This window comes from Apteryx mantelli, chromosome 2 (assembly GCF_036417845.1).
Source record: "Apteryx mantelli isolate bAptMan1 chromosome 2, bAptMan1.hap1, whole genome shotgun sequence".
Classification (NCBI taxonomy): Eukaryota; Metazoa; Chordata; class Aves; order Apterygiformes; family Apterygidae; genus Apteryx; species Apteryx mantelli.
Window position 1 is genome coordinate 34045490 of NC_089979.1, and position 26422 is coordinate 34071911.

Sequence of the window (26422 nt, forward strand, 5' to 3'; positions counted from 1 at the left end):
TCTAAGAGATTAAGTGTGTGTAGCAAGTGCATTGTGTTCTCCTAGTATGACATTTGTTTCCTTGTAGTGCCTGGATCTAGGCTACCCTGAGGAATCATGTGGCAAAAGATCTTGTGCATAAATGGAGCAAGAAGCATGGATGTAAAGATCTGATCCGGACAGTTCTGCTAGATGGAGATGGTAATATGTGGTCACCACTGCGGGTAGCTGTCACAGGGGGTCGATCCCATTCCCTGGCAGAGGAATTTGCCACCCTGCTGGTTCCTGGTGCTCTGGAGAATGGCTGCTAGAGCAACCCTCAACAGCAGCTGATATTAGGTAGAGCTGGATTAATGAATGACGTATACTTCTGTCTTCAGTACTCTGATGAATTTAAATATCTTAATTTCCTACTTTCATCATCATACTTTGGCTGGGACCATATTGCTCAAAATTATTACTCCTGGACCCACAGCTGGACAAAGGTCTTGTCTGCAAATCTGAGGATTTCCAGCAGCTTTGGTGATATTTCACGTTTCACACTTGTAGCTGCTGCTATCCCGTTGCAACCAGAATGGTATTACTTTTTCTTCTGTAAACAATAGCCATATTAATATAGATTGAAATGTTTCTCTGGATCCTCATGTGATATCTAATACAGCAGAGAAACAGAGTACATAGCTCTTTGTTTAAAATGTGTGATATTTGTATTCTCTACTCAGGGCCCAACAATTGATTCTGGGATCTATCCAAGCATGCTCCATGTCCTCAGGACAAATATACAGTTGTGTTACAACTCAGTTCACAGTCTGACATATTTAATGTATTTTCTATTGCAGTTTTCCATAGGAAGGCAAGAAAACCATTGCTTTGTGCAACAGAGAGCAACTCCTTCCATCATGAAAAATCATAAATCATTAAACATTTTCTATTATTTTGTAGAAATAACTGCCATGTGAGAAAATGTCTACTTAAATGATGTAATTTAATATTTGTTAGTCTCCTCATCTGCGGTTTCTACCACATACACCATATTTCTGCTTTTGTTTTGTTCCTTTTCTTCCAGTTTACCACACTTAAAAGCTTTATAATAATTTTTATTTGCCTCAGTAATTTGTTTACACACACACACGCACACGCACGCACACACACCCTTTTCCCCCAGCAGACTAGCAATTGATTCCTTTAGAAAAGACAAACTATCTATTTCTGTGCACAGTATTCTGAGAAGTTATTGTATTACTACTACCTCTGTTAAGTAACACACACCATTCCCACTTACTGAATGCATTTAGTTTGAGACTTTGAGGGGTACATATTAAGTTCCACAGGACATAGATAGAAAATGATTCAGTGCTCCAGACAGATGCATTCCTTTCTCTATGTAATAGTATTGTCTGAAATTCAAAGCTTACCAGATGCTTACAAGTGGTGTGTAATGAAGATTTCAATAAATTAACAAAGATTTTAGCATTTCCCATTACTGTTTGTACCAACATCTGAGAAATTATCCGGTGTCAGATTTGTGATTTGTGGTATCAAAAAACCCACAAACAAACCCCAAAACAACATTGCTTGGTTTCATAGAGATCATACTGTCTGCTCAAGAGAAAATCCTAAATTAATCTACAACTGCATACCACTGCCATCTACTGAATGTAGAATATGCTGAATGTACTTATGCATATCTTTCTGCTCTGAGAGCTGCATTTGCTAGGCTTCCCATCTACTCCACCCCACGAGAGCCGTTCTTTTACTTCTCGCAATACAAAGTGTAGTCTAGAGCTTAAAAGTTACAAATAGAGTGCAATTAAGAATTTACAATAAATGATTTGGTCAATTTATCTTCTGTTTTCCTAAGAGTAGATATAAATAGTTTTTTAAACTCTTTGGATTTATTTGCTATCCATAAAATCTGTATTCAGTATTTTGACTTTATTTATAGAGAATATTTGGAATGCAAACTATGATATTTGATTGTATTTCATTAGTCAAATCCTAAAATGCTACTTCTGCTAGTCCGTGTCAAATAAATGCTTCCATGCTTATTTACTTGACCAAATTTGAAACTATGTTTCGAAGGATACTTAAATTAGTGACTTAATGCTTACTTTCCCTGATATTCATTCCAGTAATATTTTTCTTATGTGAGCATGGCAAATAATATCCCATTTAAAAAGCTGAGTAATTGGTATCTTTTAAAATTCTCACAATTTTAGTTATGAATACAATATCTGGTGTTACAAATACAAAATTAGAAGTTTATTTGTGTAGAATTCATTCTGTAACAAATGGGCATTAGGAGCTTGAACAATAAAGTGGGCTCTGACATTGGTTATGGCATGACCTCAAAGAGAAAACCTAACAGTGTCTTCTTTCACCACGGCTGGTACAAGTTTACCATTTCAGTCACCACTGGCAAGAGCACTATATTTAGAAAAAACAGTGTAGGTAGTTCTTAAAAATGCTAAAGATGGGCATAAAGCAAAGCACTAGCTTTGTAAAACTCAGTCTTGCCTTTAGTCACCATTTCTACTTTTCTCCTCTCTTCCCTCTGCCAGCCCATCGTGCATAGTGCCAACCATTCGTTCTTAGCCCAGAGTCTTTACTGGCCTGCATCACTCTGCTCTCACTCGTCTTGGTAAGCCTTATCTACACCAGTTGCTCCCTTAAACCCAGTGGGATTAATATTCACGTGGAATTCTCGGGGGGGGGGGTAACTGCATTCTATCTGATTCTACCAAAATTACAATATTGCAAATACTAAACATTTTGCAAAATACAAAAAGTACTGAAGAAGGGATTCCTAAAACAGATTATCAAAACAGATAAGGACACCTTCTACAGACAGTAGCAAAATGAGAAAAAGAACACATTAAAAAAATATATATAAACAGCAAAGGCATGCTGCTTTCCTAATTCAACCTTCCTTGTTTTTGTCTAGAACTGTTTACATGTCCTGGAAACATTTGTTTCAGGGATTGACATTTGTGTGCTACAGTTTGGCACAGATTTGAAATACCCCATTTCTAGTTCATCCCCCTTTGTTTGAAATGCATTCTTTTTCAGATTTCTAAAAATAGTCTTGAAACAGTTTGAAGAGTTACATTTTTATAGTGACCAGGGTCACATTCCACTGTCACTCACAGCTGCATAGTGCCCCTCACTCATCAACAACCCATTAATGGAATTGCCAGGGTATTAAGGAAGGTTTTTTGGACCCAAATATTTTTCAATTGACTATCTGTATTTTTACTACAGAGTCCTTGAGATGGGTACCAAGATAAGGTACTAGATGACTAACTTTAGAAATTTGATTTCATTTGTTTGGATGTATACCCTTTATGTTAGCAAGGGGGCAATAAGTCTTAGCAACACTCTTATAAAAAGTATGAAGGACTGTACATACTAGAATATAATATAAATAGTAACACAAAAAAGCAAGGCTAACGTGACTTGGAACTTTCTTCAAGAAGAAAGGAATATTTATTTATCTCTGCTAAGTGACAAACAAGTCTTACATTAGCTAGGAACATTCCAGTTCTTAGAAAAGTTTATGAACAAGCTCCTAGGATGTGTTGCCTGAAATAGCAGATGGCTGGAGTTAATAAACCCAGTAGGTTCCAGTCATATGATTCTAAGTGTCAGATACTAGGTTTAATTCAACAAATAACTTTCTCATATACATCCTGTGTACTATTATCCCCATTAGGTCACAGCCTACAGGCGCCTAAGAGAGAGGAATTTCTCCTGGCATCCTCACTTCTCTCACCCCCTGGCATCCTTTTGATTAAATGCTATGTATTACATAAAGACTATGTAAGGTTGTAAAGATACAGCATGAGGATACACTCTTTTATCCTGAGTAGGAAATACATTTGTTTGTTACAGCGTGTTATTACTAACTCCTTCATTCTTTGTTTAGGTTAGTTTATTAAATGGTGCTAGTTTCTGAATTAATTTAATTTATTTATTACTACAATACAAAGGAGCACGTGGAATTAGAATTGAAATGTCTCAAGCTCATTGTCACATTTCAAGCACAGGAAAAAGCCGTAACTGCCATCCTACAAATTCATCTGTTTTTTTATGAAAGGAATACCTATTTTTTAGCTTCTTTTTGGATATTCCATGTCTTAAAATACTGCTATTTTCATGAAAAATCATTAATTAACCTGAGGTGTACATCATGAAGTAGTTGAAAAAAACACTTTCTTTAAGTTTCTCTTTCCAAAATCTCAGGAGCACAATTGTGATGCTTTCTCAGAAGGCACAGGTGCTCATTCATATGAGAAACAGAGCTTCATATTCCACTCTACGCAAGAAAACAAAAATTCCAAACTTTCTTCACTGCTAAAGTTTACTGTCTGTTCATCTGTGGTATAAAGTGAATGAAAGCGATGTTTCTCCTCTTCCTTAGAAAGCTAGTATTTCAGCCCCATAATCCATGTAACTCCTTACTGGATCTCATAGGACACAATGAAAGCAAGTGCTCAGGTCACAGCTCCTGTGCTATTACCACTGGCTTCATGTCACTCTTGCTAATATAGACCCTCCCAAGCCCAATCTGTGTGAAAGCTGCCTTGCTTCCTGCAAGGAAAGGGAAGGTGAAGGTGATACAGAGTCCTCAGAAGCAAAGTTTTATCTCTAGTTTTTTACATTTCAGATGAAATTAGTCCTTCAACAGAACCTTTCACAAGATCTAAACAGTAAGAGCAAACAAAGCAAACACATACTAACTTTGTCTGAGTTTGCTCTTTTTCATGCTATTATGCTGCTGCTGCTTTAGAGAGATACAAAAGCTTTTTCTTCTATAATACAACTTTTAGCTGTCTACCACCTTTGAGACAACACAAGTGCTAGTGTTGTCTCAGTTTCTCATTCTCTGTGATCTACATTACTGTACCATACAATAATGAAAGCACCCGTGGCAGTACAAGGGTAGAGGCTGGAACACGCATCCAGAAGCAAGGGGAAAAAAAAAGTAAGAGCCATAGTAGCATTTGACATTCATCTTCTACCCCTGACAGCACCTGGGCAGGATAGAAAGCACAGGAGATGGACAACTACTTATCATTCCTGTCCTCAGTCATACCTAGGTCAATTCTTCCAAAGTTATGGGGGAAACCTATTTTTAAATAACTCCCTCCAGTAATCTGAGTAGTAGAGAAGGCTGACAGGCTCAAAAGCAAGTGGCTTGAGTGATTTAGAGAGAAAAAAATAGAAGCTACAAGGACGTAGAACTACCAAACCCAGTCTGGGCGTAAGGAAATGCTACCCTCTAGAACAACATGAGAGGGAGGAGGGATGCTTTTCACCCTTCTCACAATACTAGTGACAAAAACCAGAAAAAATAAGATTGTTAAAATTCAGTGATAAGGGATTTTTTAAATCTGAGTATGCAGCTTGTGTCCATTGGGAGAAAAACAATAATCAGAGGTAACCGAGCCTGCTGATACTGCTAGCAAATTGTATTGTGTAAGGGCAAACAAGACTTTAGCAACAAAAGTCCCTTCCATATCTTCCACACTCTTGATGGGACATGAAGGAGCAGAGCTGAGTCTTAGGACTATAATCTTCATTAATCATCTTGGTTAAATAGCAGCAATCCCATATCCTCAGACTGGACCTCTGTAAGTATATGAGAAATGAAAGCAGAGAACAACAAACATCCAGGAAATCTCTTATAAGAAAGTAGGGATTTGAACTGCCTTCTCCAGATAATTTGCTCCACTTCCTCCTTCAGGTGCCCTTATTTGTTCAGCCTGTTGTGGACATCACTGTCTAAGTGGGCACAAGGACTCAGCTGGCTGCTTGCTCCAGTGACAGAAATCAAGAGGAAACACCAGCACCTGGTCAGCCACAGTGGGAGAGCAGGACCTACTCTAAACACGAGTGCAAAGTTTCCTGCTCAGTGCAAGGTGTCCCCAGGTAAAGAAGAAGAGGGATTTCATGGGCACCAGAAGACTGTCATGGGAGGGTGATAAAGACTATTCACATTCAACGGCAGGATCCTCCTAGCTGTTGGGAGAGCAGCACGCAGGAGTGCTCCCCCTGCCCATTCCCTGCTCTTCCTCAGCTGTTGTTCTTTGCCTGTTCCCTGCCCTGAGCTTCCTTTGGCCTCCTGGCCTTGGCTGGATTCTGCCAAATGGCGAATAGGATTAGGGAGTGACAAGAATAGTTAGCAGCAATCGTTCCTATGAAGACAATCAACGGCATGAACAATAATTCCAGGGGGGCCTTCCCACTTCTGCAGAGCAGTGACTATTTACAGCCTGAAAGAGGTTGCCAGCCTCCAGTTCAACATCCTCTTAAGGGCAACAGATGATCCCTAGAGTTAGCTCTTCTGAGCCTGGGCACTGAACTGTAGGAAAGAAATAACCTGAGGAAGAAGATAACTTACTCAAGTTACAGATGAAGCATTTAATCAGGTCCAAAGTGCTAGGGAGAGGGGACGGAGAGGATAGTTTTGCCTGCCATCAACCATTCAGGTTTTTAACATTGATAATATTATGTTCCTCCTCCCACCTCCCCAACCCCTTGATTTTTCTTTGATTAACTCATTTTTGAATGGAAAATAATTGCTAACTGCTCAGTCACACTTGTGAGGAAAGGAAATCACACATTGTTGCTGGTTGAAAGACTGCAGTAATGGCATTATTAATGTTATGATCATCCTCATGAGTTTGGAGAGACCGAATCCCTGGAGTCAGGGGACAGAGGCGCTTGCAGCAGTGGGGCAGCCTGTAAGTGCCCCTGTAACACTTCTGACCTGTTGTGGGCACTCAGCTGAAACAGTGAAACAGCTCTTTGGTATCACCCCTTCCTTTTTTCCCTCCCATCCTCTGATGCCCTCTGTGGTCTGAATGCAGAGACCAGCACCTAAAAACTTCCCTGTCTAATCAGAATATTTCCCACAGTATCTTCCAGCCAGAAATGTGTTATGTTACTAAGTGATTTCTTTATATTCCATTCATTTACAATGCCATCAGTAACACATTATACCAACAGTCATTCATTATCCAGCCAGAATTTATAGAAATACATGTCAGTCTGTAAATTGGCTGTAGATCTTTTTAAATGCTTTTCTTCCTGTCACCTGTCTACCAGTATTTCTTTCTGTCAGCAGAATGATGTGCAGGCTCTTAGCCAGGTAATGGAAATGTATTTTCAACTGCACACATGAAGCCTTCTCCCAACATCCTTCACTTCCCCCTGAATGTAAGACTAACAGTCAGCTCTAGGTAATTTTAATTTTGATTGTATCTAAACAATTCTTTAAAATTTTCAGCTGAGACTATCTTTCTTCTGATTGTTTACTCACTTCTGCAGAGCCTTCATGATTAAATATATATATATATATATATATATATATATATATATATAAAAATCTATTAGGGAATTTTAAACTGCCAAAGGAAACATGGAATACTGTGAGTAACTATAAAAGAAAAGAATATTTTATTTGTTTTTATTCATAGAGGTAACAAACACCTCTGACACATTTGTTAGGGAAGAAAAAATTAAAATTTTCACAATAAAGTTAGTTATCAGGCTATCAGATTACTACAGTTACACAGGGGGATACTTTTAAGCTAATACCTTTGAGTTGGTGCATAAGCATAATTTTGAGGCTATCAGAGATTTCATCTAAGAATGCATTAAAAGGAGTAAAATAAGTATAAGTCTCAATGTATCTCTAAAATTGGCTGCTGTCAAAAATTGACATCCAAAACTGGAATTCTGATTTCCACGCTTATAGTCTTAGGTGTCATTGTTTGAAATTTAATATCAAATTTCAAAACAAAAAACAAGAGTAACTAAGGAAATACATTTTGTTTAGAGTCTTAGCTTATGTCTACTGTAATAAAACACAAAGTATTACTAGCAGCTCTCTAGGATTCCTGACTAGTACAAGAAATGACTCCAGGAGCTGTCATATTCACAAGTACAGAATTTTGAAGGCTGAAAGACACTAGAAGAAGCGTATGGCCTCATTCTGTTCTCCTTGATTTCAATAGAAGCAAAAACAGATCCTCAGTCTGTGTGTAATTCACATGATCTACTTAGCTAAACAATTAAGTCACAGCTCTGACATCCGATATTTATTTTAAGTTCTTTGAGCTAGATTCTCCTTTCTGAGCCAAACCTTTTTTCTACTCTAGTGGCACAAAGGCTTTAACAACCATAGATTTTCCCAGCTGGAGATTCTCCCAGCATGAATAAGTCTTTACCTGTCTGGCAAAATCAGCTTTCTTGTTATTTTCTTCTCCTTTGCACCCTCTGAACCTTAGCCATCTTCTATGAAGAACAGTAAGAGACCTGGTTACAGCCTGGTTACCATGCTCCACATATTCTTAGCCTGCATACTTCCCTCTTCAAATTAAAGCTGTTTGGTTAATTTTAAATAATCCAGAGGCTATCTGAACTAAAGTGAAAGCATAGTCTGCTATGATGTTCTTTTGCAGTATTTCATAAGATGTGCAATTGCAGATCCATCCAAAGTGCATTTTCAAGACATCTCTGAAGCTCATAACCATTGTTAAAATGTAGATCACTCTTATCTGTAGAGGCCATGCGTAAGCTATTAAGCATGTTGCAAGATCATCCCAAAATAAAAGAACCCTAATCCAAGCAGTGAAAAAAATCAGGATGGGGTCTATTGCTTCTTATTTGAGCTTACTTGAGGCAATGTTTCAGTGTGGAGTTGATTTGCTAGGAAATGTGAATCCTCACAGAGGGACTGCCCCATAAATATGCTGTGGGAAGCAGAACAACACTAAGCCACTGTGAAGACAGCACCAATTACTCAGAAGTTCATTCCTCTCTTTGAATATATTCACACTGTCAAAGAATGAATCTGAGTCCAGTCTCAAGATGAGGTACACCCACCATCAACACCCTAATCCCTTATGCCTGTGCTCATGTCACCCTCTACCTAAACTCTGGAGCTCTCTGGAAGACAAAGCTCAAGAATATGCTGATACTTAGTGTAGGCTCAAGCTCTTTTCCAAGCATACAGTGGCAGGAGTATCACAAACAGGTGTAAGTACAGCTTCTACTAAGCACCACTGAGGCATTAATGGGGATAGAAAACATGTGACACACTGGTCTCAGGATGCTTAAAGTCACATCTGAGGCCATTTTTCACATTACAGTGTAAACTCTGCCTTGGACAGCTGAAAAGACATTGAGTTCAGAAGTAACTGGAAGTAAGCAGACCTCAACCAAATTGAAGACAAGTACAAGAGTACATATGGAAAGTATGTCTACCCTATTTTCTAAGAAGAAACTAAACATCTACTTGAGCACCCCCCTTTTTTGCTGTATCCCTTTTACCTACAACACAATACCATTGTGCCCTTTTTCTGGACAGAATCCTATTCTAAAGTGTGAGCTTCAGTGAACACTTACACCATTCATTATTTGTAACTACCACAGAACCACAGAATCACAGAATGGTTGAGGTTGGAAGGGACCTCTGGAAATCATCCAGTCCAACCCCCCTGCTCAAGCAGGGCCACCTACAGCACATTACCCAGGACCCTGTCCAGATTGCTTTTGAATATCTTGAAGGAAGGAGACTCCACAACCTCTCTGGGCAACCTGTTCCAGTGCTATATCACCCTCACAGTGAAGAAGTTTTTCCTCATACTCAGATGGAACTTCCTGTGTTTCAGTTTGTGCCCACTGCTTCTTGTCGTGTCACTGGGCACCACTGAAAAGAGTCTGGTCCCATCCTCTTGACATCCTCCCTTTAGATATTTGTATACACTGATAAGATCCCCCCTTAGTCTTCTCCTCTCCAGGCTGAACAGTCCCAGCTCTCTCAGCCTTTCCTCATAGGAGAGATGCTCCAGTCTCTTAATCATCTTCATAGCCCTCCGCTGGACTCTCTCCAGTAGTGCCATGTCTCTCTTGTACTGGGGAGCCCAGAACTGGACACAGTGCTCCAGATGTGGCCTCACCAGGGCTGAGTAGAGGGGGAGGATCACCTCCCTCGACCTGCTGGCAACATTCTTCCTGTTGCACCCCAGGATACCATTGGCCTTCTTGGCCACAAGGGCACATTGCTGGCTTATGGTCAACTTCTTGTTGGCTATGATCCTTCTCTGCAGAGCTGCTTTCCAGCAGGTCAACCCCCAACCTGTACTGGTGCATGGGGCTATTCCTCCCCAGGTGCAGGATTCTGCACTTGCCTTTGTTGAACTTCAGGAGGTTCCTCTCCGCCCACCTCTCCAGCCTGTCCAGGTCTCTCTGAATGGCAGCACAGCCCTCTGGTGTATCGGCCACTCCTCCCAGTTTTGGATCATCAGCAAACTTGCTGAGGGTGCACTCTGTTCCTTCATCCAGGTCATTGATGAAGAAGTTGAACAAGACTGGACCCAGTACTGACCCCTGGGGGACACCGCTAGCTACAGGCCTTCAACTAGACTCTGCACCACTGATCACAACCCTCTGAGCTCTGCCATTCAGCCAGTTCTCAATCCACCTCACTGTCCACTCATCTAGCCTGCGCTTCCTGAGCTTGTCTATGAGGATGTTATGGGAGACAGTGTCGAAAGCCTTGCTGAAGTCAAGGTAGACAACATCCACTGCTCTCCCCTCATCTATCAACCACATTTGACTTCTCAACATGCACTGGCATATAGTGGCCCAGTTAAGAGGTCTCACAGCTTCAATACTAAGACTTCTGGCCAAGGAAAGAAGTCAACTTGGGAGATAAACAACATCATCAAAGAATAACACTCAGAGCGCAGCAGTCTCTTCTGATTCAGTGCTTTCTAATCAGCCAGTTTCCAATAATTCATTAAGATCTGAATAAAGAGATTGAAATGTTGGCTTCTCCTAGGGCTTCAGCCAACCATAGTGAAATTATAACGGAATATATTTACAAGGCTGAATATCTTGAACTCAGCTATAATGATGTTTATTAGCAATTCTTCAATAGCTGCTCAGAAAGCATATTTGTATTAACTAATCCTTGCCTGTGGAGACCTTTATATTTGTTTGGCAAAAGAACATTAAGAAGCATGGATTTCCTTTATTTCCCTCTGTAAATCCCAATTTCCATCAGAGAATGCTATAGGATCAAGAAATAAGCTAAATGTAGTGCATATTTTTACTCTTTTGCTATTGCTATTAGTGATCACCCAAGAAAACAGTTAGAACTGGAATGGAAATGGATCTAACAACATATTCTGACAGGTTTTACATTTACCAAGTGTTCTAAAAGAATTTAGCAACTATACTTTGCATTCCAAGCCCCTTGAATAACAACACACAGATACAAATGGACACTGTGCATAATTCAAAAGCACCCTTTTTCTTCTTTTCTCCTCGTTCAGGAGGATCAGAAATGTGACCCTGGGAAACCCTGAAATACACACCTATTTTGAAAAGCAAAAGAAAAGCCACAAAACAATTACAGATCCGATGTATGGGTTTACCTGAAAGACCTATGATTTCTTCCAAGAGATTCTGATAAATTAAGGTTAAGATATCCCTTCAGCAACTTAAATTAAAAAGTATAAGGCATTACGAAACCTAGGCTATTTTGAATACTAAGTTGTGAATACATGCTTCACTCTTTCAAAGAGGAAAGATGTATTATAATACTAATTGTTCATTACACTATAAAAGGATAAGCTACTGAAAACAACGAGACACATAGATAAGAAGAGCTAAACTATTTGAGGTATTAATTTACTGAAGTTATCTTTTTCTAGTCATATGTTTTCCATAACAAATAACATCTTCCATTTATTCATCAGCTATTTGAAATCACTCAGCTATCAAGGCAAATATTTCAGTTGAATCCACAGACCCCAAGTTATGCCTGGAAAGTTATTGGAAAGCTCTTGATTGAAGGCAGAACAACTCTTAGTATCAGATGTAGAGACTAGCTATTGCTAAATATGAAGCGCAAATTCACTTGTAATTCTGCAACACTCTATACATGTATTCTTTTTTAGCTATCATGGCTGTTAATAAATGTAGATTCTAGAATATTTGCATAAATTAAACACAAGAACAGCTGCAATACATCAAAAGGAACATATGAACTAGTTAAATCATCTGAATGAAAGTTGCTGACATGTGCTTAAATTCATACAAGCCAAACTCAGCACTGACAAACATAGGCAAACTCTACTGGAGTGAAAGAAAATCGAAGGGAGCCTGCCAGAGCTGAATTAGGCCCTGATCTTTTTGAAATATTAATAGGCTTCAGGTTGCTTGCTGTGCAAATGATAATGTTGAACTGTATTTTACATTTCTTATGTTTATTTTAGTAATGTTTCTATTTCTTTCTGAAACAGAACAGATTCCTAAGTACCAGAATAGATTCTCACAGATTCGCAGATTCTCACTTACAACACAAGTACTTCATTCTCTACTGCCAGCTTAAAGGTGTTCCCAGTGAACATATACATGTTTATACCCAGGTTAAAGTCATCTTACTCTGATCGAGTTAGATAAAGAGACATTATCTTAAAAATGATAACTGGGATCAACATGTTTTATTTGAGTATGAAATATAAATGCACCAGATTAAGCCATTTAGACACTGATAATGGAGGTCTTATTCCTAAGAAAGATAAGCAGATGGACAATACGTGCAAACCACATAGAATTTGCTGGGCAAAAAGTGCTGGCCCTAAACAAAAACAGAAAACACTTTACATACTCTGGGACTGAGAAAGTTCTATGTTTCTTTGGTTTTTAATACTGTTCCTACTATTAAAATATTCTGGTACTGTGAGATGGAATATAAGTGCAGAGAAAAGGAACTGGGCAAGCACAAGCCCCATCACTCTGAATGTAATGTTGTACTCTATACTAAGATAAGTATTATCTTGTCAGTATTATATCTCCAGATTTATTCCTTGCTTCACTTCTTACTCAGACAGGAGAGGAACAGCTATTTCAGACAAAAATAAAGAAGCAGAAGCAAGGCTCCTCTGAAAATGTTGCTTAACCCTGGGTCCATGAATTTCAGTATAAATGTACAGTTTAGATCAGTTTTTAAAGATTTTGAAAACCCTGATCACAGTTGAGATAAGGGATCCTCTACTGTCCTGTGCAGCTGAATCACTTTAGACTGAGTGACTCTCCGATGCATGTGATGTAGAGTTATCCTGTTCATGAGTAGAAGGTCTGGGTGTTGAATTTGCTGCACCTGTGCAGATCTTTTCCACACAAATGATTATTTTTGTACTAATCACTTCTCTGGAAGATCATCAATCTGTCAACCAAATTGCCTGACATCTGGAAAAGCTGCTTGTTACTGAAAAAAGGAAGGAAACCTGGCTATGTTAGCTATTCACGCGCGACAAGATTTGATCATATAATAGGGGGAAACACATACTGTATGGGATATCTCACTAAATTATCACTGGCCAATAGGTCCACTCAAAATGGAGGTCCATGATATAAAATGACAGTGTTCCAGATGGTATTACAACCTGCAACATTTCTCAGGAGATCACAAGAAATCCTCATATTGGTATGTTTCGGCAATGAGCATTTGTACAAGTTGTAAGAGACAAGTTCTGAAAATATTTTTTCTAAATTTCCTTTGCAGAATATCCCAGTTTCCCTGTGGACTTGACTAAGGAGAATAAGGATATAGCCATGAAAACTCCATTGTTTCATCTCAAAAAGATTTTAATGCTAAATTTGGAAATTAGACTGTCTCATAGTATCTAAAACTATTCATACTTTCATCCCAAGTGTGAAGGAAGAGATTTAACAGAACTCTATAATGACTGATACATCTCTGCAACTGGTAGGATTAAGATTGTAAAATACTCTGAATTTGTAATGATTTAACTTGCTTGACTGTGGGACAAGCATTTGGAATCTCACAAAGATAATTACAATTCCCAGTAATCTGGGAAGTAATCTGCCAAGTAATCTGTAGGTGGGAGCTGTGAAACAGTCGCAGATGATACAAGCCTAGGTTGGAAAGCACCAGAAACTGTTTTATTTGAGTATGCCAACAGCAGTCTGCATGAAGTTTTGTGAGTGATGAGCTCTAGGGTAGTCAAGGGACTGGCTCCACCAAGTAGGTGCAAAGCTGTTGCAGTTGAGCTTTGGCCAAGAGAGAAGAGAACTGTTAAACCTTTACTAGTGCTGGATGGGGCAGAATTTAAAAAGGTTCCTAAAGCATTTTTCCGAAATCTTTTCCAACAACGGCATACAAGAAAAAAGTTTATTTGCTGGTACAGATAGAAAATTATGATGATATTCATATGATTGTAAATAATATAGGAGTGTAGGTGGATGTAAACAGTCTTGTATATGATATAAAACAGAGTAATTTATTAAAAATTCAGTGACAAATGGGAAGATTCTCATATATTAGGCATAGTATGCCATTAACAGACAAAGAAGAAGTAATTGCTCCATCACAGTTACAGTAATAACCTCACAGCTATCTCCTCAACTATTTTAATCCAATGGGATTTAAAGGTTTTACTAATCTAGTGTATATATCCAGTGCTGCCACATATACTGATGAGGATGTATTTCCCAACGTTTCATTTCAAAGTTTCTTTCTACTGAGACACATATAGCTTGATATCCCAAACAGCAAGGATTAATGAGAGAAAAAAGAAAGTGTCTAACTGCTTTCAGTAGGATTTGGAGAAATTTTGATTAGTCTTTTGCTTGTCATCTTTATTGTACAGGGACATGTAAAAAGGAGAACATAATTTAAGTAGAAAAATCTTACATTTGTGCCATATCAGTGCTAAAGTGGTGCCAATCTGGAAAGTGGCAATGATTGCTTTAGTCATGCACCTTTAATATGTTTATCTTCACCCCAAAGACTTAAATTCCAAATCACATAGCAACAGAAAACATACTAAAATGAAATCTAACCAATTTAGTTGAACTGACAGAGAGAGGCCTAACAGATTAAAAAAAAATTCTTACAAAAAATTGTTGGAATATTCTTAATATACAAAGTCGTGCCTTTCCCATAAGTATTGTTTTGCTGGATTATTTAAGTTAACCATTTTAACTGTATTTTTAAACAACAAAATATTAAGATTAATAAGTATGAACAATTTCTAACTCCAAATAAATTCAATTTAGATCTCTCCACCACCCTTTCATAAAAAAAGGAGAGAATAGCCTTGTATTTTCCATTGGTGCTAAGGTTTGTATTAAACAAACATATGTTTTAGTAAAATCAGTGGGGCAATTGCACATCAATAATTTTTGTCCAGTAGACATAATAAAAATAGGATAAAACAAAAATGGCCACTAATCAATCAAATGCTTGGATCCTTCATGTGTTAAATCTTGTTTATATCCTAGAGATAAGGAATTGTACCCTCAGTACGTAATCAATTTTCAATCAATTCTCTCACTAGAACAACTGTATTCCAACTGACTGACATTTAAAAATGCCCAAAACACAAGTGAATATCCTATAGGATTGCCATTAAAGTAGCAATCTCTAATTTAAAAGTGACAAAATGAAGTATGCATCCTTATATAAATCAGGAAAGCCTAACCATTTACTGAGGCTAGCAGAGGAGATCAGCTTCACTTTTGCTAGCAAAGTACTTTCCATCAGGTATTTTCTCCTGATTTCTAGCTCTTTTGCAAGTTCCATTTTGACATATTTTCCTCTCCAGAGTAAGTTCCACTCATGGTCCCATGGACAGGGAATTTTTTTAAGGGTCAGGAAAAAAAAAAAAAAGCATCTGCCACAGAAGATTTTCTTCCAGTAAAAATATACTATCTTGTTCTGTGTAACACAGTTCATGTGTGCATTTTACATGCCACATGCAGGCACTAACCATTATACTCTTTTGTAACAGTCTGCTTGAATATTCTCCCTCACCATCAAAAGTAAATGTAAACAACATACAAATAATCCAAGAAATGTTGCCTTTCAATACAACATAAATTGAATGCTTTTACTGAAAAGGAAGACATTTAATACAGCTATAAGAGTGCAATTGTTTGTTATGATTTAAAACAAGTCTTACAAAATACTATCCAGCAAAAACATAGGATTTGATCACTTTTTTGGTAACCTTTTCAGTGAAAAGTACTAGACAAAAACATTGAAAACTGTAATTCTCTATAAAACAGTTGTAGCACAAATAATAAGAGGTATTACAGGCAGTTACGTGCTTGTAGCCACTCTGAAGAGAAACCTCTGTTTTATTTATTATCTACTTCCCTGCAAACTGGAGGAATCCTGGTGTTCTTCAAGTACAGTCCTGGTGTAATTTGGTGAGAATCCTGACATTCATTTTTCTGAGACTAGAACCATACACATTAGTAATGGTGTCTCTTGTCATGCTAAATACAAGTATACATTTTAAATCTTGAAATAGGACTTAAAGAAAAAACAGATCTTCCCCTATTGAACAACAAATAAATCACTGACTTTTAGTACATAGGAGCTAAAGAAAAGAGCTTTTCCGTTTGATGAACTCGTTTCTTGCTCCTAATATGGTTTATCTACCATCTGAAATGCTTACTTCCCTGCGTACCGCAACTCCATAAGGTCTGGTCACTCATGTGCCAGTGTAGCACTCAACATCACGTCCCCCTCTACAAAGTTACTGAGCTACTTCATTAGCATCGCTACATTTTCCATATGGTCTCAATCAAGTATCTCATCAGATACTTTAAATCTCTGCTTTAGACCAGTTACATAAGTTGTCCTCATTTGCCTTTCTGATAATTTACTACTGTACTAGCAGCCAGTTGAGTTCACAGCCTAAAATACATGATTAACATTAATATGTGGGTTCTGTAAGGTATCGAGCACCTCAGTTTGCATTGTAATTAATGAAGGTTAAGAGCAGAAGTCCCTTGGAGAATCAGTATAATCGTTGCATTTGAAGGACTACTCTAATGGACTTTATTATATTTTAAAACTCAGTGTAGGTGCCATACTTTTGTATTTGACCACTAACCAGCTGTCAAGGTTCATCCATGGACTTGACGTTCTCCAGCATGATACTGAAGACTTCTAGCTTATCCTAGATTTCAGATTCATCTGTCCAGTGGTCTAGCTCTAGGCCCTTGCAGTCATGTTTGGCAAATGCACAATGTTGCTGTTACAAGCCATACTGCACAATACACCCAAGAACCAAGCAGTCAGGGAAAGAAAGGTATCAGCAGAGTAACAGGTTGTAAAGACATATTCATGAGGGAGTTAAACACGATAGATCCAAGCATTTGAACTGAACTGAAGGTTGAGGGAATATACATTCTCTGCAGCTTTTGGGGCTTATTTAAATCAGAAACTAAGAAACCTGGCATACAAACTAGATGCCATAAAATCAAGCACATATGTTACAGTTGTGGGCAATTACATAGAGAGGTAACACTTTCCAGACAGAAATGCCTGGTAAGAAATAACAGCTGACCTGGACAAAAGGCAGTAAAGTCAAATCAAGGTTCATTCCATAAAAACAGCAAAAATGTTGTTGGAAAAAGCATAGACAAATACGCACATTGTCAGAAATAAAACTAGTGATGTGTGGAACTATATATTTATTACAGAACACAATAAATAATGGATCATTAAAAAAAAAACAATATCAATTTGTACAGGAGAATTTATCACAGAAAATTTGAGGATGACTTTCTGAGAGCGAAACAGTATTGACTACAATAGAATTAATGAAAAGCAATTCCTTCTCCTCACCCAAATGAAACACTATAGAACTCAAATCTATCCTGCATTCCTTGTATTTTTCATCTAGAGCTGACACCTAATCTCAATACCAACAGAGATAATGACTATTTCCACTGAACTCATTGGAATTGTTCATATTTGTTCATCATGGTGTGGGGAAATACCCATAGACCCTCCAACCCCACCTCAGCAACCATTAGCCTGGGCTGCACACTGCACTGTGGTATATATACTGCTTCCAATAATGTGCATTATTCTTAAAGCTGGTGCACTGTAAACTTGCAAAACCTCAAAGTAAATGACCTAAATAAAAAGTGAGAACAATGTCTGAAATGGTAATCCAGACACTTCATTTCTACTTTGAAACATTTATCTCACCTCTCATTTCCTCCAGAATATTTCACTAGTCCAGCCGAAAAGGTTTCTCCACAAAACAGAAAAAAATCAGAACAGGCAACTAAGCCACAAAATACTTGGTATGACCAGGTCTTAAAGAAAGTTCTTATTTCTGAAACAAAGGACACTGAAAAGTTCATCCTAAGTCATTATACAACAAATATGTGAATTAACTGAAGTTTGATGACTCTTCGAATGCCATATGGATGTTCTGCTTTGAGAAATAATGTCCAGAGATTCACTAGAAGAAAATAAATTCTGGTTTGGCTGCAGTCTGTTGATTCCACGAGAACCTATTTGTTTTCTTTTAAATACTAGATCATATATGTATATATATGTGTATATATATATGTGTGGGTGTATATATATATATATATATATATATATATATATGCACAGTTATAATCTTACTTGCCTATCATGTCCTTCCCACTAAAAATAAATAAGTCTCTTAAACTGTTTGGAATAGCTACTACCTTAAGGCACAGAAAGCAGAATAAATCTGCCCAGTTTTGTTCCAGGAAAGCTTATTCACCAACTTCACAGTAAAAATAATTTATTCAAGAGCTTCAGATATGGAATCAACATTAATTACTCTAATCAAACAAAAATTACTTTGATTTTTAATGTGACAGAAATAATCTCCTTTTAAAATGACTCCATCCACTACTTTGCTAATCTCTGAGGTAACGTCCATTTTGGTAAATGTGATTTGGCAGAATGTCATTTTGATTAACTCTCATTTTCTTTTGTCCCTTCTGAATACCCAGCAATACCTATTTACACAATATACTAAAAAAGGCTATTTTATTATGAGGAATAATAATTGGACAAGACATAAGTATTACAAAGTACTGTGCGTATTATGCCTTAACATACATTTTAATTTCCTAGAGACAAGGTTTACATTCCTCATTGGTCTCTCCATTTTTATTTTTTTTTAATTTCAGGTCTGTAATTACATTCACTAAAGTAGTTTAATATTAAGCACAACGGGTCTTAGAGAATTAGGGACTTGCAACTGTAACTACTACTACACTTACAAGAGAGTTTTTAAGTGAGTAAAAAAAACTATTTTTCATATGCCTTACATAAGCTTACACGTTTTTGATTCAGTCACAAACTAAAATAACCCTCAGACAAATCTTTCAAAGGTAACTCATTATGAATAACGGTTACATTAGCATTGTGTCATGGGACAACCTACAGTTTTCTTCTGTAGATGTGTATGAAATTTTGGCATAAAACTCAACTTTTATGTTTAACCTTAAAGTTTAATATTTTAAGGGCCAAATTCTCTTCTCAGATATGTTATTCTAAATCTGAAGTAGATATGCTCAGGAGGCTAATTAGAACATATTGGTTAACTGAGAGCAATATTTATCTTCATTCCTTTATGCTTGAAAAAATAATTAATCAAAATGTTTTAAAATGCCTTGCTGGTCTCCCAGCACAAAGACAAATTTCAGCTCCTTTCCTCTTGTAAATTTAGATAACTCACGTCTCTACTGTTGTGGTGAAAGCATATGTAAGAAAAAGATAGTTAATACAGACTATCCACTTGCCAAGATTTCTTTAAATCTAATTACATGGAAGCTATTATGGTTCTGCAGAATGTGTTTGGTTAAAGGTAACAAAGAAAATCTCAGAAGAATAACAAACTATTCTTGTTCCTCCAACATGATATTCAAAAAGAACTTGATGCTGAATCCTACCTTTGTGAAAATACATGTTTGAGCACTTCATGAAAAACTGACTTTGTCTGGACATCATGTCATTTCTTAACGACTGAAGGAACCACAGTCACACATCAGGGGGTAGTTATGAAAAGGAGGACTCATGAGGAGTTTTCAGTACTAGGCTTAAATACTTTATGAGACACTTAATGCAAAAAAGCCTCTCTCAAGCATGGAAATCAGGCAAAGGATGTTGTGACAGAAAATTTAATCCCACTAGAAATAATTCAAAGGAACAACTTGTATTTTTAGTGACATCCTAACAGAAATCCTAGCAAAAGATGAAGATTGACTTCTGGTTAGTTGGAAGATATTATTTCTTCTGAGTATAGTCTTCAGAAGAAGTGCTCACTCATTAATAAGGTCACAAAGAAAAATACAGTAGGATCTGCATGAGAGAAGACTTCTGAACATGTAGGGATAAAAGGGAGAGGCAGTTAAGAAAGCTGAAGTGATGGTGAAACCAGTATCTTTATTTCATAGGTGGGCATCCTTCTTGGTCCTCAGAGATACATAGTACTTCAAATCTTCATAAGGCCAAGAAGCACATGACACACTATATATCCCTGATAAGAAGCACACAACGTGCTATACATCCCTGATGCCTAAGGGGGGAAAGGCCTTCAGAGTACTTTACAGGCAGCTATAAACTACTTTTACAATCACAGCAGCTCCACCGTCCCAGCAGGGCAGGGAAGGGATGAGTGTCCCTCCTATTTCAGCACTGTCGGCAGTGGCTGTCCATGCTGTCCTGACCCCTTTCTCCCCAACAACCCTGTGGGAGTGGAGCACTGCTGTCATTCCCATGACATAGCTCCAGCCTGGGACCTGCCCTTCAGTGCCCTGTGAGCCACATTCAGACAGGGGTCACAGATCAACCACTTTGACTTTATATAACTTTACATCTTATTTACGCATCTATACATAAGGGGTACATGGAGGATGTCTGACATCTCATCGCACATCTCTGCCCAAACTCACTGAAGACACCCTATGATGTTGTGCTTTTAGATTAAGGCCTGAGCTAAATGAACAAATCACTATGCAGTAAGGAGGAGGTACCATTTCCACTCAACTCCTTGCTCCTGGTCATGTGCTCCAGGCACTTTCCTTATGCTGCTCCTAGAATTCACCTAATCGTATGTTAGGCCAGCTCATTTCACTAAGTAAACACCAAACTCACTCAGAAAAATGAGAAAATCTGAAAGAAAAGGCGGGGGGGGGGGGGGGGAAGGATTGCGGATAAGTGAGTTGGACTAGCTCATTGCATGGTTAGACTAGAGCTAGAAGCAGTCCTGAGAGTGAAGGTGGAGAACAAGAGGCGAAGAGGAGGGGAAGCAAATTTCAACCTTTCTGCTATAGCAAGTTGCTATTCAGCTCATTAGTAATATGGAGTAGTAGTCTGAGAAAAGGAAAAAAAAACATAAAAAATAGTGCTACTTCCGTTCTCTATCCTGTACGTGTCAGTGATTTGGATGCCTTGTGTGTCAAACAGAAGCAGAAATAGGACTGCTGAGTTCACTTTTAAAGCAAAACGTCGTGTTTGATTTTCTGCAATAAAAGAGACAACCCAAATATGTAACTCTGGTTTTAAATACTTGGTTGAGTAGTCGGCTGAATGAAACACCCTTCTTACCAATGTAAAGTTTAGCCATTCTCTTCAGCTGACACTCAGGTGCCGCCAGCTGGAGTAAAAGGTTGTTAATGTGTTGGTGACAGGACTTACAAGAAGAAGGTTGAGGACTTGTAATAAAAGCCTACTACACAGTTATCTGCCCCAAAACAAACACCATCACAAGAGGTACTAACTTATATCCTTACTATTTGTTATCAAAAAAATGAAATGAATGTGAAAACTAGACTATTTCTTAAACTGTAGGTCTGTCCTTCATAGGTCAGAGAGGAAGCTAAGTTTGTGGCTGCCCATATGACACTGAACCTGCTCCAGTGACAACTGGAGAACTCCCCTATTTAAGGATGTTTAGCAATTTCGCCCTGTTTGCGAGTGCTATATTTATTAAACTAACAATTAATAGAAAGCAAAGCCTTATTATAGATAATACTGACAAATTCAAGAAAAATCCCCTTCAAAGTTATATAAAGCATAAATATTTCATAATACTTATCTTTTATAGTCCAATACAATTATTTACAGAGTTAGGAATAAACATCTCTACTGTTGTTGATAATAGACTTTTTCCTTAAACCACCTGATACTGGTAGCATTTGTTTTCAAGTTTATACTTTCCTTTCTCCTCTTGGAAAGAAGACATTTTGTATTCTTCCTTGAAAAGACCTTTTTGTTTTTTTTCTTGACAAGCATACATTGGGGGTTTGCTCACAGCACACAAAGAATTCAAGTCACTGTAAGTAATCACTCATGACCATTCATATTGCTATCCAGCAGTATCTTTTTTTTAATAAGCATGTGAATCTGTCACAGTCTGGTTTGAGCTGGCTTTTCCTTAACTGCAACCTGAGACTGCTCTGCAGAAGCAAGAAAATATGACAGTTTACTGGGACACTACAGCCACTTATTGATGGACAGCTCAATACTTGGGGGAGATCACACTCAGCAGAAACATCCAAGGTCAAAACTTGAATTACTTTTTGCTTGATTTGAGTTCTTTTAGTCCAGTTTCCTTAGACTGTACAGTGATCATGCTGCCTGCCTTACCAATCGGTTGTCTCCTACTAACTTCTAAACTTGTCACACAACTTCAAGTTTTTCACAAATGGCAAATTCAATTTTCCTTAAAAATCAACCACAGGACAGAAGGGCGATTCTACCAGGGCAGCTTGGGAAAGGCTGCAACTCAACTTCACCTATTGCCAGACATCAGAGAATCCACAACGGTGCTCTCATGGGAGACAAATCCCTCAGAAACCAAATTTCATTGGTTTCTCTGATCTTGGTTTCTCTCCTGTAGGGTCTCTGACAGGCAATGAGAGAAAATGTTAGTGGGCTACAGCCAAGAGGCAGTCACTATTTGATCTTTCTGCTGAAGTGTACCAGCCTAACCTACGCAATCTCCTTACGTAGCTTTACTGGGTAGCAGCAAATGTTCTGTGTGGCTCTGCATCAAAACTAGTTGCTCCAGAGGTGACCTGCCTCCTGGCTGAGCATGGTCTGTGACCATCACCAGGCAGCTGCCCCACCTTCGAACTGCCCCCGCTTGTCACGGCCAGACCTGACCTGTGCTGGCATTCAGGATGGCTCCCTGCCCCAGCATCCCCCCCGGGAGACAAAACAAACCCCACAGGCCCACTAGAAACCAGATCCCCAGCAAACCTGCAAAGCACAAGAACTGGTCAAGCTGAAAAGGAAGTTTAAAGCAGTAAGTCCAGACATCTGGATCAGTCTTTTTTCTCTTTGTTCAAGTCAGAAGAACAGAGCCACCAGTTTTAAGTTTGGGGAGAAAGGGGGCTTCCTGGGAACTGGCTGTGTTGCAACACAGCAAAGTTAAGAACTGTATTCAGAGGGACCGTACATCAGCTTTTGCCACAACCAACCTCCACGGGAAAGGCAGGGAAGCCCGAGTGACCCGATCCTCCCTTCTCCCCTCGGGTCCTCCCCGCGGCTGAGCTCCCGCCGGGAGCAGAGCCAAGGACGGAGCAGGGATAACAGCGCTGCCGCCGCGGCCCGGAGCAGCCCGCGCTGCCGGGGGACCCGCACGGCAGCGCGACCGGGGGCGACCGCACCGCCCGGGCTGGGCTGAGCGGGGCTCGACCCCGCCAGGGCACCGCTGCCCCCGGGGCTGCCGCGACGGCGGTGGAGGCGAACCCCCTCGTCCCAGGGACGCTTTGCCGCCCCGTCCCCCCTTCCCGCCCCGCCGCTCGCTGCCGCCTGCCTGCGGGGCCGCCGGCGCGGAGACGCCGTCGGGGCTGGCCGCCGCGGAGACGAGGAGCCGCGGGGGGGAGCGGAGGGGCGCGGAGAACGCTGCGCGCCCGCGGGGACGAGCTGCCCCGAGCCTGCGCGGGAGCAGCGCGGCGGCCCTTACCTCCGTGCCGGGCGGCGGCGAAGAGCCTGGGGGGCGGCGGGGCGGCGGCGGCGAGGGGCTCCCGGGGGGCGGCGATGGCGCGGGGGTCGGGCGGCGGGGCGCCGCCGCCGCCGCTGAGCCGCCGCGAGATCACCCGGTCCCGCCGCGGCGGGCGAGGCGGCGGAAGCGGGCGGCCGCCGTCGCCGTCGGCCAGCGCCTGGAGGAGGAGGTCGAGGAGCGCCCCCCGCTCCCCTCCCGCCGCCGGCAGCTCCCTGCCCTCGGCGCCCGGCGGCGGCGGGGCCGAGGCCAGCAGCAGGAGGACGATGGCAGGCAGCGCCTGGCGGTTCTTCGCCCCTCGCATCTCCGCGGCTCTGGGAGGAGGCAGAGAGCAAAAGGCGGTTAGCTCCGGGCCGCGCCCGCGCCCAGCCCGCTCCGCATGCCGCCGCCGGGGGCTCCCCCGCGGGCGCGGAGGCGGTGCGCGCCCGCCCTCCGCTCCCGCACGCGAGCGCCGGGCGCGGCGGGCGCAGCCCCTCCGGGCGCCGGGCGGAGGCCGCGCTCTGCGGCCCCGACGGCCGGGCCGGGCCCTGCGCGCCTCCCCGCCCCCGGGCGCCCGGCTCCCTGGAGGGCGCATTTATAGACACGGATTAGAGGAAGGGTTTTAGCCCAGCCGCACGTATTGCAGGCTTTGCAGGGGATTTGCTCGGCTTTCTGCGCCCCAGCGTTGCTGCGCCGGGGGTGCCGCCTCAGTCCGCCCGCGGGCGCGGAGCAGCGCGGTGCGGCGGTAGTGGCGAGCCGCGCCGACAAAGCGCGGCAGCAGGTAGCGGTGGCGCGCGCCCGCTCCGCGGCTCCTCCGCGCCCCCCCGCGCAGCGGCGCCGCAAGAGCTCCGTGGCCGTCCGGCAACCGCACGTGGAAGTAGGGCGCGGTGGTTGTCGGAGTGAGATCTTACGGGAGGGCAACCAGACGGAGTTTAGTTATTGCCGAGTTACATCGGAAACTGCCGCGAATCGGAGTTTAAAGCGCAAAAACAGTTACGACAGGCTGAGGCTTCGAAGGCAGTGCCTAACGCCCCCAAGGAAAGCTATTCTAATTACAGCGAACAATTAGGACTAAGGGAGCGGGGGAGGAAAAATCAGTTATTGACAAACTGCCTAACACTGCGTCTCTCTTGCAACTCCTCTCTGGCGAAAGAGTTAACAGGAGCGGCCGGGGAGTAGTCTCTGCCCGACGGCCTCGGGCTCTCCCTCTCTCCCTGCCTCCCTACCTGCCTCTCTCCCGCGGCCGCCGGAGCCGCGGCGGCCCCGGCCGAGCGCCCCTCGGCGAGGCGCCGGCTGCAGCGCTTACCGTGGAGCAGCGGCCGGGCGTGCGCGGGGCTCGCGGGCTGCGGCGCGGCTCCCTCCGCCGGCGCTCGGGGTCCCCGCGGAGGTCGCGCGGAGGAGCGCGGCGGTCGGTGCTGTGGACGGAGCGAGGGGACGCGCCCTCCACGGCCATGCGCTTCGCTTATATAGCCCGCATCGGCGTCCTCGTCTGAGTACTATCGACTTTAGGTGGGTGGCAGTCGATGGAGACACCTCTGGTAATCACTCTTGGGCTCAGAGACGGTCTTTTCTGACAAACTTCCTCCTCCCGGTCTGTCCCCCGGTGGATGGCAACCGAAAGCCGCGTTTGAAGTGGCTCTGATCTATTTGCGAAATTAGATTTCCCTGTAGATTAGGAAACACTTACTAATAAAGCTGCCGGCTCAAGAGATTAAAATGCACTTTAACTTAGTGGGATTCCCTTGGGAATACAGCAAGAGAACAGCAAGAGAACTATTTTTTTTTCTGTCTCTCACATTTTATGGAATAAAGAAGCAAAGTCTGAAGTGTATATAAATTGAACAAATCCTGGTGTGCCATGGTCCGAATTGGATCTATGCTGACAGCTAGGAGAGTGGTAGGCTGTCTTTGGTGCATGAATCCATAAACTAAAGACCTTGTAAAAGTTGGTTTCTTCAAAACAGCTTTGTTTTTTCTTTAATTTTTGACAATAAAATCTAATGAAAGCTAACAAAAGAGATAGTGATCTAATGAAATCATTAATCCCGCAGGTTAACTTGCCTCCTAGAGCCATAAAAATTAAGCACATAATTGGGGAATGAGTTCTCTACTTTCAGAGAGCACTGAATACAAGTGGTTTTGAAGTAGACAGAAAAACAATACAATTTTTTAAAAAATCATGCCAGACATTATGCCAGAATTGGTACTTCACATTGTGACAGAATTTGCAAGTATAACTCTTTGAGATGATCACTTAATGAGTGTGGGGGGGAAAGGACTTGAAATACCCTTGAACACATGAAAATGAGGATTTCAGGGTTGGAGGAGGTTTAAACTATTCTGCATGGTTTAAATCTGTCTGACATACGACATTTGACATTTCCCTACAAACTTTTTCTCTGTCCCACAAACCTCTGTCATTCAAACCCGTCGCCAGTAATGTCTGGCACAGCACAAGCAGGGCCGTAACTCACCGGGTTGCATCGCCTCTGCTGAGGGGAAGCCAGCTTCTTCCCCGCATCCTCCTACTCTTGTGTCACCTTCCACGTGGGGGGAGGAGATACCACAGAGTTTGCGAATCAACCCAAATTTAGCTAATGGTGGGTTACGACAGTTAC

At 41.2% G+C, this 26422-nt stretch overlaps 1 protein-coding gene across 1 annotated transcript in view; it reads right to left on the reverse strand.

Annotated features, from left to right (window-relative positions):
- Positions 1-24129, reverse strand: part of ALKAL1 (ALK and LTK ligand 1) — a 40868-nt gene extending 16739 nt beyond the window's left edge. The window contains exon 1 of the mRNA XM_067290017.1: positions 23790-24129. Within this exon, the coding sequence (XP_067146118.1) occupies positions 23790-24129 (340 nt within the window). The remainder of the gene's footprint in view (positions 1-23789) is intronic.
- Between the last annotated feature and the right edge of the window lie 2293 nt (positions 24130-26422).